At 34.7% G+C, this 12,433-nt stretch overlaps 1 protein-coding gene across 3 annotated transcripts in view; it reads left to right on the plus strand.

Moving 5' to 3' along the window:
• Positions 1–12,433, plus strand: part of LOC150106811 (nucleoprotein TPR-like) — an 826,699-nt gene that overhangs the window by 776,435 nt on the left and 37,831 nt on the right. For all 3 annotated transcript variants that reach the window (XM_090393327.1, XM_090393328.1, XM_090393329.1), the window contains exon 52: positions 1,157–1,299. In XM_090393327.1, the coding sequence (XP_090249453.1) occupies positions 1,157–1,299 (143 nt within the window). The remainder of the gene's footprint in view (positions 1–1,156; positions 1,300–12,433) is intronic.

Here is a 12,433-nt window from a genome sequence, read left to right on the forward strand (position 1 = left end):
TTTCTCAGAAGCAGCAGCTCTCAGAAACCAACCAAATCTTAACAAATACGGTTGCGTTAAGCTTCCGAAGATTTGGGAAACAGTCATCACCAGAGGTCCCACCTTACATTCCAGGCCACCTACTACTGCCCTTAGAGGGCGCTCCACCTAGATAGGACTTTATTGTCACCCACGCGGTTGGGCTTAGTATTGTAAGTTTTTGTGTGCATGTTACATTAATTGTCTTTGTAATCCCCGTAGATGTCCTAGTGACTAGGACGAAATATAGGAAGTATTAAATTCTATTTTAATTCTTTTTGAGTGTTTGTAAAAAATCCATTAAACCTCCAACATAAAAATCCCATTAAATACGTTCATTCTACCCACCAAAATCTGGTTCTAGCTAGTTCAGCTTATATCAACTTCTTCTCCCTTCGAATACCGTAGCTCACGCTCCATGCACGCACTATCTAAAATTAACCATGTTTCCTTGACAACAGCCAATCAAATCCAATCAGAAGAATTACATAAAATTACTTTCTCTTTCAGTAATGATAAATAATAAAAAAAGAAATATCATAGTTCATATAAATCACATTCAATCATAATAAACACAAATTCTATAACATACATCCACAGCTTCTTATAATATTATTATATAATAAAGTAAATTAAAAGAATAATATTTTTATACAGAGCCTTTTTATTACTATTTCATTACTTAAGATTATATTATTAAATAATAGTAAACAAAATTCAAGGCAATTATATGAATAACACACTATAAGCAAGAGACAAACAATAAATAATATTTACAAGTCTTGCCTTTGACATGGAGGATTATGTTGGATTCTGAAAGAAGTATTATCAATTTTCATTTCTCTTCATTTAGAATCCAACAATGGCAGATCTTCCAATCCACCCATAGCAACTGAGAAAGGTTTTCAGGAAAACAGACTGAGAGAAAATATTGGAAGTATTAAACATTGGTTTTAATCCTAGTGCTGTTTTCACTCTGTTTAACCTCTTAACATGATTTCCACCAAGCCTAACCATGTGACTCAGCATAATGCCAATGGAGACTAACCATAACATTATTTTTTAACAGAGAACAGTATCTGATGTCCTTGAAAATTTGTGTGATTATGCTACTGAGTTTTGCATGTTTTATTTTTAGGTCAAATACAAACATATTTAGCACAGTTCCCTCTGTTGAAGAGCCACCAAGTGAAGAAGCATCACCATGCAAAGAGACTGAAAATATAGATGATTCCAAGAATTTAGAAACAAGACCTATTATTACACCTGTTATAAGTGAAGGTAAGAATATTCTGAAACAATAAATTGCTTTCAAAGAGATAAACTTTTCTACAGTTTGTTAATTAATATTTAAAAATGTCCATAAGGATTAAAATATATGCACACACAGGAGAGAGAGAGAGAGAGAGAGAGGGAAAAAAAAAACTAGTCTTCATTGTGGTTAGGGACACAAGATAATACTCTTCTTCTTCTCTTCTGTCTAAGATGGGTTGAGTCTTCTCTATTCCTTGCTGTCCGAAAAAGTTCCTTATATGTTCTGCATCCCGAGATGTTCTTTATTGATTTCAGCCAGGTATTTCTTGGTCTTCCGGGTCTTCTTTTTTCAGTTGGAAAAGTATTGATTAATACATTAGGAAGTCTGTCTGCATCCATGCATACAGTGTGGCCAAACCATCTCAGTTGTTGTTTTCTAATTTTTCAAGATAATACAGGACATTTGAAATGGGATGGAATCACCATTTTGATTTGAGCACGATAAAAATGAAATATATATTGAAAAGTGTATGAATGTACAGATAAATAAAATAAAAATAAAATGATCTAAGACTAAAGACAACAGAGTTCTGGAAAAAATTAGAGGAATGAACAGATGGCATCAGTGGTAGAACTATACTCAAAATGAAGATAGTTATAAGAAAGTTCCTAGCATTCAGAAATGTGTGAGCAGAGCTAATCTAATGGGAATAGAAAAGATTAGCACATTAGTTTTTTGATGCCAGGTGGGCAAGGAAATGATCCAAGGAAGATTGAGATCTAGGTGAATTGATGTGGTTAGAAATGCCTTAGAAGACTAAAAAATAAGATCTGAAAGTATTGGAGTCTGACAGATATCTGACTAATTTGGAGGAAAGTAGAAGTTAGAATTGATGGACATTAGTAATAATGTAAATTTGTCATGTCATATCATCACAGTATCTTCTATATTCTTTGAGGGTACATATCAAGAATTTGATGATAAAGAGTAATTAATCTTTTAGATCTGAATTGTAGACTCAAATATATAAATATTATTTCAGAAAGAGTGAAGTAGTTTGAAAACAAGAACTAAACCATAAAAACTGAGCACCTAAATTTCCTGATGTGAACAAACAAACAAAAAAAAAAAAAAAAAAGAAAGAAATATTCTTGACCCAGCCTGAAAGCTTATGGTGAATTTGTCTTCAGATAATATATGAAAGTAGCAATAGGATGGATATGTAAGTTAAAGAAGCATTCCCTGGTAAATCGAGATATTCACTTTGATAATTAGTGAAGAATGTAAGAAAGCTGGTCTTGTGTGTAAAAGTTGTTAAACAGAAATGATAATAAAACTTTAGAAAGAATGTTTAGGAGATAAATATCAGATATTCTGCAGTCTATTTAAAATGCTTACAGATGGAGGGAAAAAATAGCTGAAGAGGAATCCAAGAATGTAAAGGTTATTTTTAGAATAAGATGAGGATAAAGGATAAGAAGGTTTTGGTTGTTTGAATTAATTACTTTAAAAAATTATTAACCAAAATCAGCAGCAATCGAACAACTTTAGACAGTATAAAGGAGGATTGCATCCTTGAGTTCTTTTCAGTAGTGGAGGCTGTTCCATAAGCTTGGAAATGGGAGCAAACTACCTTAAAAACAATTCAGAGACATAGACTGAACATAAGGAAATCCTAGACTTTTGGAGTAATAACTGTCATTAAATTATTAAAAGTGAGTAAACAAAATAAGCAGCATCAGAACATTAGATAATATCTAGTATCTAGAAGGAATGCTAAAATGCATTCCTTCTGTTATGTTAAAAGGCAGCTGTCATAGATGATATTTGACCAGAAATTCTCATACATGGAAATATAAAATTTTGCATAATACAAAATGCCTGTGAAACAAGTGAAGTGTCAAATGGTTTGAGCAGTCATCATAGTGCATTTCTCCTGGATAATATCTAAGAAAACAGGATCCAAGATTTACAGAAGACCTTACTTCGAGTTAAGATTTATTCAAGCATATTTGAGAAGAGGCTAAGAACAATTGATGAAAAGAAATGTCGGGAAGAACAAGCTGGGTTTGGGTCAAGGTTTTTATGTCAAGACATCATGAGAATATAACATGGAGTTTTATCTTTTTTAAGATCTCAAAAGTGCACAAGAGAAAAGCTGTGTGAAACAGTATACAATTATGTGGAGGTGACTGAGCATTACGAAAAATATATAGCCTACACTTCAGTTCTCATTGATCATTTAAATTTGAAAAGTACACGCAGAAATATAAAGCCAGATAAACCATAGATCACATTAACAAAGGTGAATGGCATTACAACTAATTATGAATGGAGATATTTAGCTCTCATCATCATCATTGATTTTCTGATGTCCTCTCTCTCAAGAGGTGTCCAGGATATTATGACAGTATTACTGATTAAGTTTATATTATTACTAATCTCATCAACAATTTTCTTTGAAATTATTGTTACTTTTCAGCACTCCAATATTGTCGTATCTAATATTTTGGTCTTCTAGGACACTTCTGACCTTTTCTCTCCTATTCTATTTAAGTGACCTTACCAGCTGAGATTAGCTCTACCCACACATTCTTGAATTCTTACAATGTCAAGTACCTTCTGAATATCTTTATTTTTAATATGCTTCTGCCATTGATGCCATCTGTTCACTATCCTCATTTTTCTCAGAATTATCATATCGGTGGTCTCTACTCTTTAATCAAATGCTTCATTTTTAACCTAGCCCTCAGATCCATAACTGGTTTGAACACTGCCTTGTATACTGCTAGTTTAGTATTTTGGCTAATAAAACTTTTCCCTATAAATTTCTTCACCTGACTCCCCACCTTACTAACTTATTCTATTGTCTATTTTCATATTTAATTTATCATCTTTACTAAAAAAAATTTTAAAAAAATTACTTCCAAAATACATGAAATATTATACTTGTTCTAGTTTCTCCTGTAAGGATGCAGTTGAAATTTTTTCTCTGTTCTTCTCTATTCTTGTAGTTTATCTTTTTATTGCTAATTTTCATAGCAAAATTTCTTCCAAATCAGCTGTTACTTGTCAAGACTCCAACATTATCAGATCTTATATTGCTATCATCTAAGTCACTTTGTACCGTATCAATCCATCTATATCTTGAGCTTCCTCTGGGTTGTTTTCCTGCCAACCTGGAGGAGAACACTTGTTTTGCAAATCTTTCCTCACCCATTCTGTTTAAGTGACTATACTACCTGAGATTAGCTCTGCTAATGCATTCCTGGATGCTGACAATGTCAAGTTCTTTCCTAATATCCTCGTTTTTGATATGGTATTGCCATTGATCCATCTGTTCACGCCTCTAATCTTTCTCAGGACTCATATCTGCAGTCTCTAGTCTTTGGTTAAGTGCTTTACTTCTGACCTACCTCTCAGATCCATAAGTTAAAACTGGTTTGAACACTGTCTTGTATACAGCTAATTTAGTGTTCTGACTAATTTCTCTTTTATTCCATATGAATTTATTCAGTTGACTTCCTACCATACCAGTTTTGTTGATTCTGTTGTCTATTTCCATATTTAATTTACCATCTTCACTAAAAATCGTGCCTAAGAAGCTGAAATGTTTTACTTGTTCTATAGGTTCTCCATTCACAGTGCAGCTGATATTTTCAATGCTTGTGCCTATTTTCATTGTCTTTGTCTTTTTATTGCTGACCTTCATACCATATCTATTACAACAGTTATTCAATTTAGTCAGGGAATCTTGCAGACTTGTAGCAGATTTATTTAGATGTATAACATCTTCTGCATAAAGCAAACAGCTGACATTAACATCTCCAATTTTGATATCAGGTTTAATACCACTTTCCTTCATTGATCCATATAGATAATGAATAACAGAGGGGATAACGTACATCCTTGGCTCACACCAGATTTAACATTAAACCATCTTCCTGTACTTCCTTCAATTCTAACTGCTGACTTACAACTCAAATAAAGACTAAGTATTGCTTGATATAATGCTCCATTCACACCATATAACTGCAGCATATTGAATAACTTCTCTCTTGGCACCTTGTCATGTGCCTTTTCCAGATCGACAAAACTTAAATACAGATCTCTGTTATATTCCAATAATTTCTCGACTATTTGTCGTAAAGTGAAAATCTGATCCTGACAGCGTCTGTTTGGCCTGAATCCAGCTTGTTCTTCACCAAGCTTTTCTTCCACAATTCTTCTCAACTGTTTCTGAAGGATACTAGCATAAATCTTACCAGGAACACTCAATAGGGATATGTCTCTGTAATTCTCACATTCAGTTTTATTTCCCTTTTTATATGAGTGCTATGAGAGCTTATCTCCAATCATCGGGAATTCCTCCCTATGTCCAGGCCTTCTGAATTATGCGGTGCAGCCACTGTCAGACTTTTATACCACCATACTTCAGCATTTCTGGTCGAATATCATCTACTCCTGCTGCCTTTCCACATTTCAAGCATTTGATAGCTTTTTCTACTTCAAGTATGATTATGTATTCCTGACTGTATGCCTGTTGAGTGTTTTTTACCACTGTGCTATCACTGCTTGTTTCATTTAGCAATTTTTCGAAGTAATTACTCCATACTTCAAGGATATCTTTTTCTCCCATTTTCATGTCACCTTTATCATCTCTAACTCCTTTTACAGCACTCTTTCCTCCATTTCTAAGCTTCTTCAACAACCTCCAGAATATTTTTGCCACCTGCTTGATATTTATTTTCTATGTTCTTGCCAAAGTCCTCCCATGAGTTTTGTTTAGCTAGTTTTATACAGTGTTTCACTTTCTTACATTTGTCTCTGTATTCTCTAAGAGCAAAAGGTGACTTATTTGCCAGGAACTTTTGATATGCTTTCTTCTTTTCCTTCACTGCTTCTTTAACTTCCTGTCTCCACCATGGAGTTCTGATTTTTCTATACTTGCAGACAACCTCATCACATGCCTCTCTGGCTGAATCAATCAGGGTTTTCTTCAAGGTTTTTCACTGAATCTCCTAGGTTTGTTTCCTGTTCTCAAACTCTTTCATTTTTTCTTCAATAAGCTTTGTGTATTTTAGTCTGCAGTTCACATCTGAGAGCTGCTCAACTTTTATTCACTTTAAAATTTCTTACATGTTATTCATTTCAATATGAAATTCAATTTTATCCTGCTCAAGACTAAATAGAGATCACTTCCAATTTCAAATCCTGTGTACACTCTAGTGTCCTGCACCAGAGGGAAAACATCACAATAGTATAGTCAATGAGACTTTTCTTATTGTGCACATTTTTATGTTGGAACATGGTGTTAGTAATAACTAGTCTATGTCCTGAACAGAAATCTAACAGGTATTTGCCATTATTATTTGCTTTGCTATTTTCTCAAAATATTTTTGTATGTCTGAAAATCATTTCCTACTGTGCTATTTAGATCCACAAGGACCAACTTTTCCTTTTTCATGGTGTCAGTTGCTTTTTCTAAACCATCGAAAAAAGTACTGCACTTCTATCTTAGTAGAACCTTCTGTGGGACCGTCTCATTGTCCAATTCCCCATTCTGATATTTACCCACATCACTCTACTTGAAACTGCCTGCCATTCAAGAAGATTAGTCTCATATTTTGTGTTGAATACTATGGCTGCTCCTTCTTTTCCTTGATTGTTATTGCCTGAATATAACATTTTGTATTTATTGCTCAGAAAGATCTCACCAGTTTTTGTCTTTTTTGTTTCAGTCATCCCTGTTATGTCAATCTGGTACTTATCTAATTCCTAAGCTAGCTCCATTTCTTCCCCATTCAGGCTTCTTATGTTGATACTAACGATCTTTAACTCTGGTGATGTTGAGTTGGGGTGTGCTTTCAGATTTGTTCCAGTAGCTGCTTTTCGCTGTTCGCCCTGGTTCCCTGGTGAAAACAACGGGGGCCTTTGTGTAACTGGGCAATGCTCCAGCCGGCATGAAATTTTGTCATGTTGTACCATCATTTTGTATATTGGTTTAAGCCAGTAAGAATACAATTTGGTTGGCTAAATCCCAAATTGCCAGCCCATCCTCGTTCATTCAGTATCCAGGTAGATACCCAACGGGGTACACCATGAGAAGGTGAGAATTGGATATTAGGTCAGAAGCCCTGGTCGGTTCTCCGCATTCCTTTAAAGGCTATGTGGAGATCTCCTCTCAGTTATACTGCTTTGACCCTTTAAACTTATTTCTATATGTTAATGTGCTCTTCAATAGCCAAATAATCTTATGGATACCTTATCAAACTTAGCAATATGTCCTCTAAAATTTAACTCTCTTTCTACCACCACCCCTAAATCTCTAGCTTCATCTATTTCTTGGAGTAGTACACTTCCATCAATGTGATATACAGCCTGTTATCTATTTATACTAAAATTCATAACTTTATATTTCCAAACATTAAACTGACACCCATTATCTTTTACCCATACTGACAGCATATTTAAATCGTTCTGCAAACTCTCCACATAAGGAAAGAACTCCATTACTCTACCTAATTTTGCGTCATCAGCAAACAACTAAATATTTCCTTTCAGGTTATTTTGCATATCATTTATTGTACAAATTAAACAGCAATAGTCCAAGGACTGAACCTTGCAGCACACCACTAGTCCCCTGTCCACAATGGTATTCTCTTTTTTCTATCCTTGCATATCACATGCCTTCCTAACTTCAATCAATCAGTGTTTTCTTCAGGATTTGCTAATGATACTCCAAGGTTTTTTTTTTTTTTGTAAAAGCTGCTCAATTGATTCTTTTTAAAACTTTTGATTTTACCCTTAAGGATAAATGGTGATCACATCCTGTTTCAAATCATCTATATTCAAGTATCCTGAACTAGATGAAGATATCACCATCATTAATGACATAGTCAGTGAGGCTTTTCTTATTTCTTGTGTCTTCTATCCATGTGAACTTGTACATATCCTGAATCTGGGAGTTGGCATTAGTAATAATTATTCCATATCCTGAGCTGAAATCTAGCAAGTACTTACCATTATTTTTATCCTTGCTAATTTTTCCGAAGCATTTCTGTATGCCTGGTGGGATTTGTTTCCTATTCAGCTGAAAAAATTTCCCACTTCTTCCTTAATAGAACCTTCTGTGGGACCATAGGCACAAATAAGTTTCATTTTCCATTTCTCCATTTTGAAGTTTGCTCACATAACTACTTGAAAATGCCTTCCAATCCACAAGTTAATTTTCATGTTTGGAGTTGAATGCTATTGCTACTCCTTCCTTTCCTTGATCATTATTGCCTGGATACAACACTCTATATTTATTATTTACTAGGATCTCACCTATTTTATTTTTATTTGTCTCAGTAATACCAATTATGTTCACATAGTACTTTTCAGTTCTTCTGCAAGTTTTTATTTTCTTTTCATTGATACTCCTTATGTTAATGATTCCTATTTTCAGTTCTTTTGATATTATGTTTGTTTCAGCAGTTGACTTTACACTGTTTGTTCTGTTCCTTGACAATGATGTTATACCTTTAAATAAATCTACTAAATCTCTTTAGGACTCTTTAAATAAAATAAAGCTAAATAACTGTTGTAACAAATAATGCACTTAAATAGACAGTAATTTTGGAAACATTATCTGCATTCTCTAGTGAAGCTATAGAAGGTAGTAAAATATTTTCAGCTATGTAGGTCCAGTTTTATCAGAAGATGCCAAATTAAATATAGAAATAGATAATTTAACAGTTGATTTTGAGAGCAATTTGAATAAATTTATGAAATAATAGAGAAATTATAGATACTGTTCAAATCAGTTTTATGTTGTGAATCTGAAAGTATGCTAAAAATAAAATAGTTGATTAAAAAGGTTTCACTAGATGTGACAAATACAAGTTCTAAGAGTAACCTTGTCAACATCTAGGTGCTCAGTGCATATGGTTGTGTCTGTATAAATGAGGGGGGGGGGTAGGCGAAGACAGATGCTTCCATTCACTACTTTGTTGTTTCATTGTAGGGTCATAGTGATACAACCAAGCTTCATCTGCTGTAATGATGCGTTTTAAGAAGTTGTCGCCTTCTTGTTCCAGTCTTTCTTTCCATTCTGTGCACACATCCACTCGATGCTGCATTTGCTCCGGTGTCAAAAGTTTGGGAATCCATTGGGTGCAAACACGTTTCAGTCCCAAATGTTCAGCCATGATTGAGTGAACACTTCCCACAAAAAATATTCAGGACAACATGCAGCTGGCGTACTGTAATTCTGTGATCCTCCTTGATGATAACACTGGCCAACAAAAAAAAATTTTTTTTTTCTGCTGATTATGATCTGACACTTGTTTTTTTACTAATTTGGGTGTGCTGGTTTCAAATATCAAACCCATTTTTCTCTATCACGTCAGGTTTTTTCCTCTATGGCATTTTCTTTTTGCTAATTTGTAAGTTTTTGATAGTTTTAAGGAGGCAGTACTATTTAGAGGATCAAAAAAATCGATTTTTTAATATTATTTCTGAAAGTATGTACTTTTTAAAAATCTGTTCCTAACTTTTTATCAAGAAATTCAAAAAATTCCCGAAGATATAGCCTATTATTCAAAGCGGTGCGCAGATCAGAATCAGAGCGCTCACCGCTCTTGCTTGTTAGTAAACGAATAAATGCATAAGAACCCCGCAATGCCACGTACTGGCGCTTTGAATGTGAGAGAGACCGATAACCGACCTAATACATTTAGGTGATGAAAAGTAGGAGATGACAACTGCCTAAAACAAATGAATGCTATATGCGTCATAGCGGAGAAAGAATGATCGAAATCAGTCGATCGTTAATCAATCGTGAAAGTATGATGAGCGCTTATAACGTTTCAATAAAGTCTCTGTTTTTTTTTTTTTTTTTTGTCTTGTTAATTGCATGTTAGTCGGCAGTGAAGAAAATACATCATGTCTACTACTCGAAATTGTGTCAATAGTGTAGATTCCTTCTGCTACATTTGTGGCAGCTTTACTGTTCCCAGTCAAAGGACAAATATCACTGATTTTGTTAAAGTGTACTTTGCATACTTTGACATAAAAATTGCAGATCAGGACAAGTCGTGGGCTCCAAATAAAGTGTGTAAGTCATGTGTAGAAAATTTACGACAGTGGAGCAAGGGAAAATGCCAAAAATTAGCTTTTGGCATTCCAATGATTTGGCGTGAACCGAAAAATCACGTAGATGATTGCTATTTTTGTTTAGTTCAGACTTCTGGTTAATAAGAAGAATAAGAAAAAAATTGTGTATCCAAATCTCGACTCAGCAATTCGGCCAGTTGCTCATCCCAATGAAATAGCCGTGCCAATTTATAAAGGACTTCCTTTACTTGAGAACGAGCATGATTGGGATATGCCAGATGTTCTTGAGGAGCAAGACCCGGATGTTGATTTAGACAATGAAAATTTAATTTCTAGTTCTGGACCGCAACGTTTTACTCAAGCGGAATTGAATGACTTTGGGCCTATCAAAGGAATCATCGGAATTGTTAGCTTCAAGATTAAATGAAAAAACTTACTGGAGCAAGATACGAAATAACTTTTTATCATAGCAGGGAAAGTAATCTTGTACAATATTTTAAACACGAGTGTGGGTTTGTTTACAATGTGTCAGGTTTACTAACTGAAATGAGTTGTACAGTATCATCCAAATGAGTGGCATTTATTTATCGACAGTTCAAGCAGAAATCTCAAGTGTGTCTTACTACACAATGGGAATGTATATGGCTCAATTCCTATTGGCTGTTCAGTCCACTTAAAGGAAACATATGAGGACATTAAAAAGGTTCTGAAGTTATTAAAATATGCAGACCATAACTGGATCATCTGTGTGGATCTTAAAATGGTGAACTTTTTACTTGGCTTTCAAAGAGGATATACAAAGTTTCCGTGTTTTCTATGCTTCTGGGATAGTCGAGCTAGAAACCAACACTGGAGTCAGAAACATTGGCCTCTTAGAATATCCTTAAATGTTGGAGAACAGAATGTTATAAATCAACCTTTTAATCGGCAGAATGCGTAAGAACCCGCAACGTGCCGTTGCAGGTTCTTACGCATTTATTCGTTTACTAACAAGCGAGAGCAGTGACGCTCCGATTCTGATCTGCGCACCGCTTTGAATAATAGGCTATATCTTCGGGAATTTTTCAAATTTCTTGATAAAAAGTTAGGAACAGATTTTTAAAAGTACATACTTTCAGAAAATAATATTAAAAAATCGATTTTTTTTGATCCTCTAAATAGTACTGCCTCCTTAAAACTATCAAAAACTTACAAATTAGCAAAAAGAAAATGCCACAGAGGAAAAACCTGACGTGATAGAGAAAAATGGGTTTGATATTTGAAATCAGCACACCCAAATTAGTAAAAAACAAGTCTCATATAAAAGTCAGCAAAAATTGTGTTGGACTGTGTAATCGCTGCTGTGTTGATCATTGTCTCTATGATGGACGTTGAAGGTCTTCCCTCACATTCAAGATCTTCCACATTTTTCCTTCCTTCCTTAAAAGTTTTATGCCAGTGAAAAACACTTGCCCTCGACATTGCTTCATCGTGGAAAGCTTCGCGTATCATGTTAAAAGTGTCCGATGCCGATTTTTGCAAACACACACAATGTTTAATTGCATAACGCTGTTCCAAGGACGCTTCCATTTCGACTACTGGTCACGGCTCGTAGATGTGTCGAAACAAGCTTGCGTTTAGTCATGTGTCTGGCATATCAGCCCATATACGCCATCTATCAACCTCTTTTGTTAATACAGACATTTCTTTATTCCACAGAAATTAATATTGTGATGAGTGGTTTCGCGACAGTAAAATTAGTCTTATTACTTATTGAACAGCCCCTCGTGTATATATATATGTGGCAAGATTATCACTTAAAGACAAACCACCAGACCCTTCTACAGAAGGGGGGGAAAAAAAGATACTGAAGGCATTTGAACTTGCCCAGTAATCCTGACACACCCAATGATGTTTGATATTATTCCAGAGGAAGAGATGGACCCTGGTCATCCTTACTTCCCAAAATCTAATGAGAAATATAAACCCGACAAGGTCAAGTCCTCAACCTCCCGGAAATCACACAAGTCAATGAAACCTAAACAATAGGAAAATTTTTGCTATGAAACTGTGATGGATTTT

Source organism: Typopeltis vanoorti, chromosome 5, assembly GCF_054136105.1.
Source record: "Typopeltis vanoorti isolate ZY-2024b chromosome 5, IOZ_Tvanoo_1.0, whole genome shotgun sequence".
Lineage (NCBI taxonomy): Eukaryota > Metazoa > Arthropoda > Arachnida > Uropygi > Thelyphonidae > Typopeltis > Typopeltis vanoorti.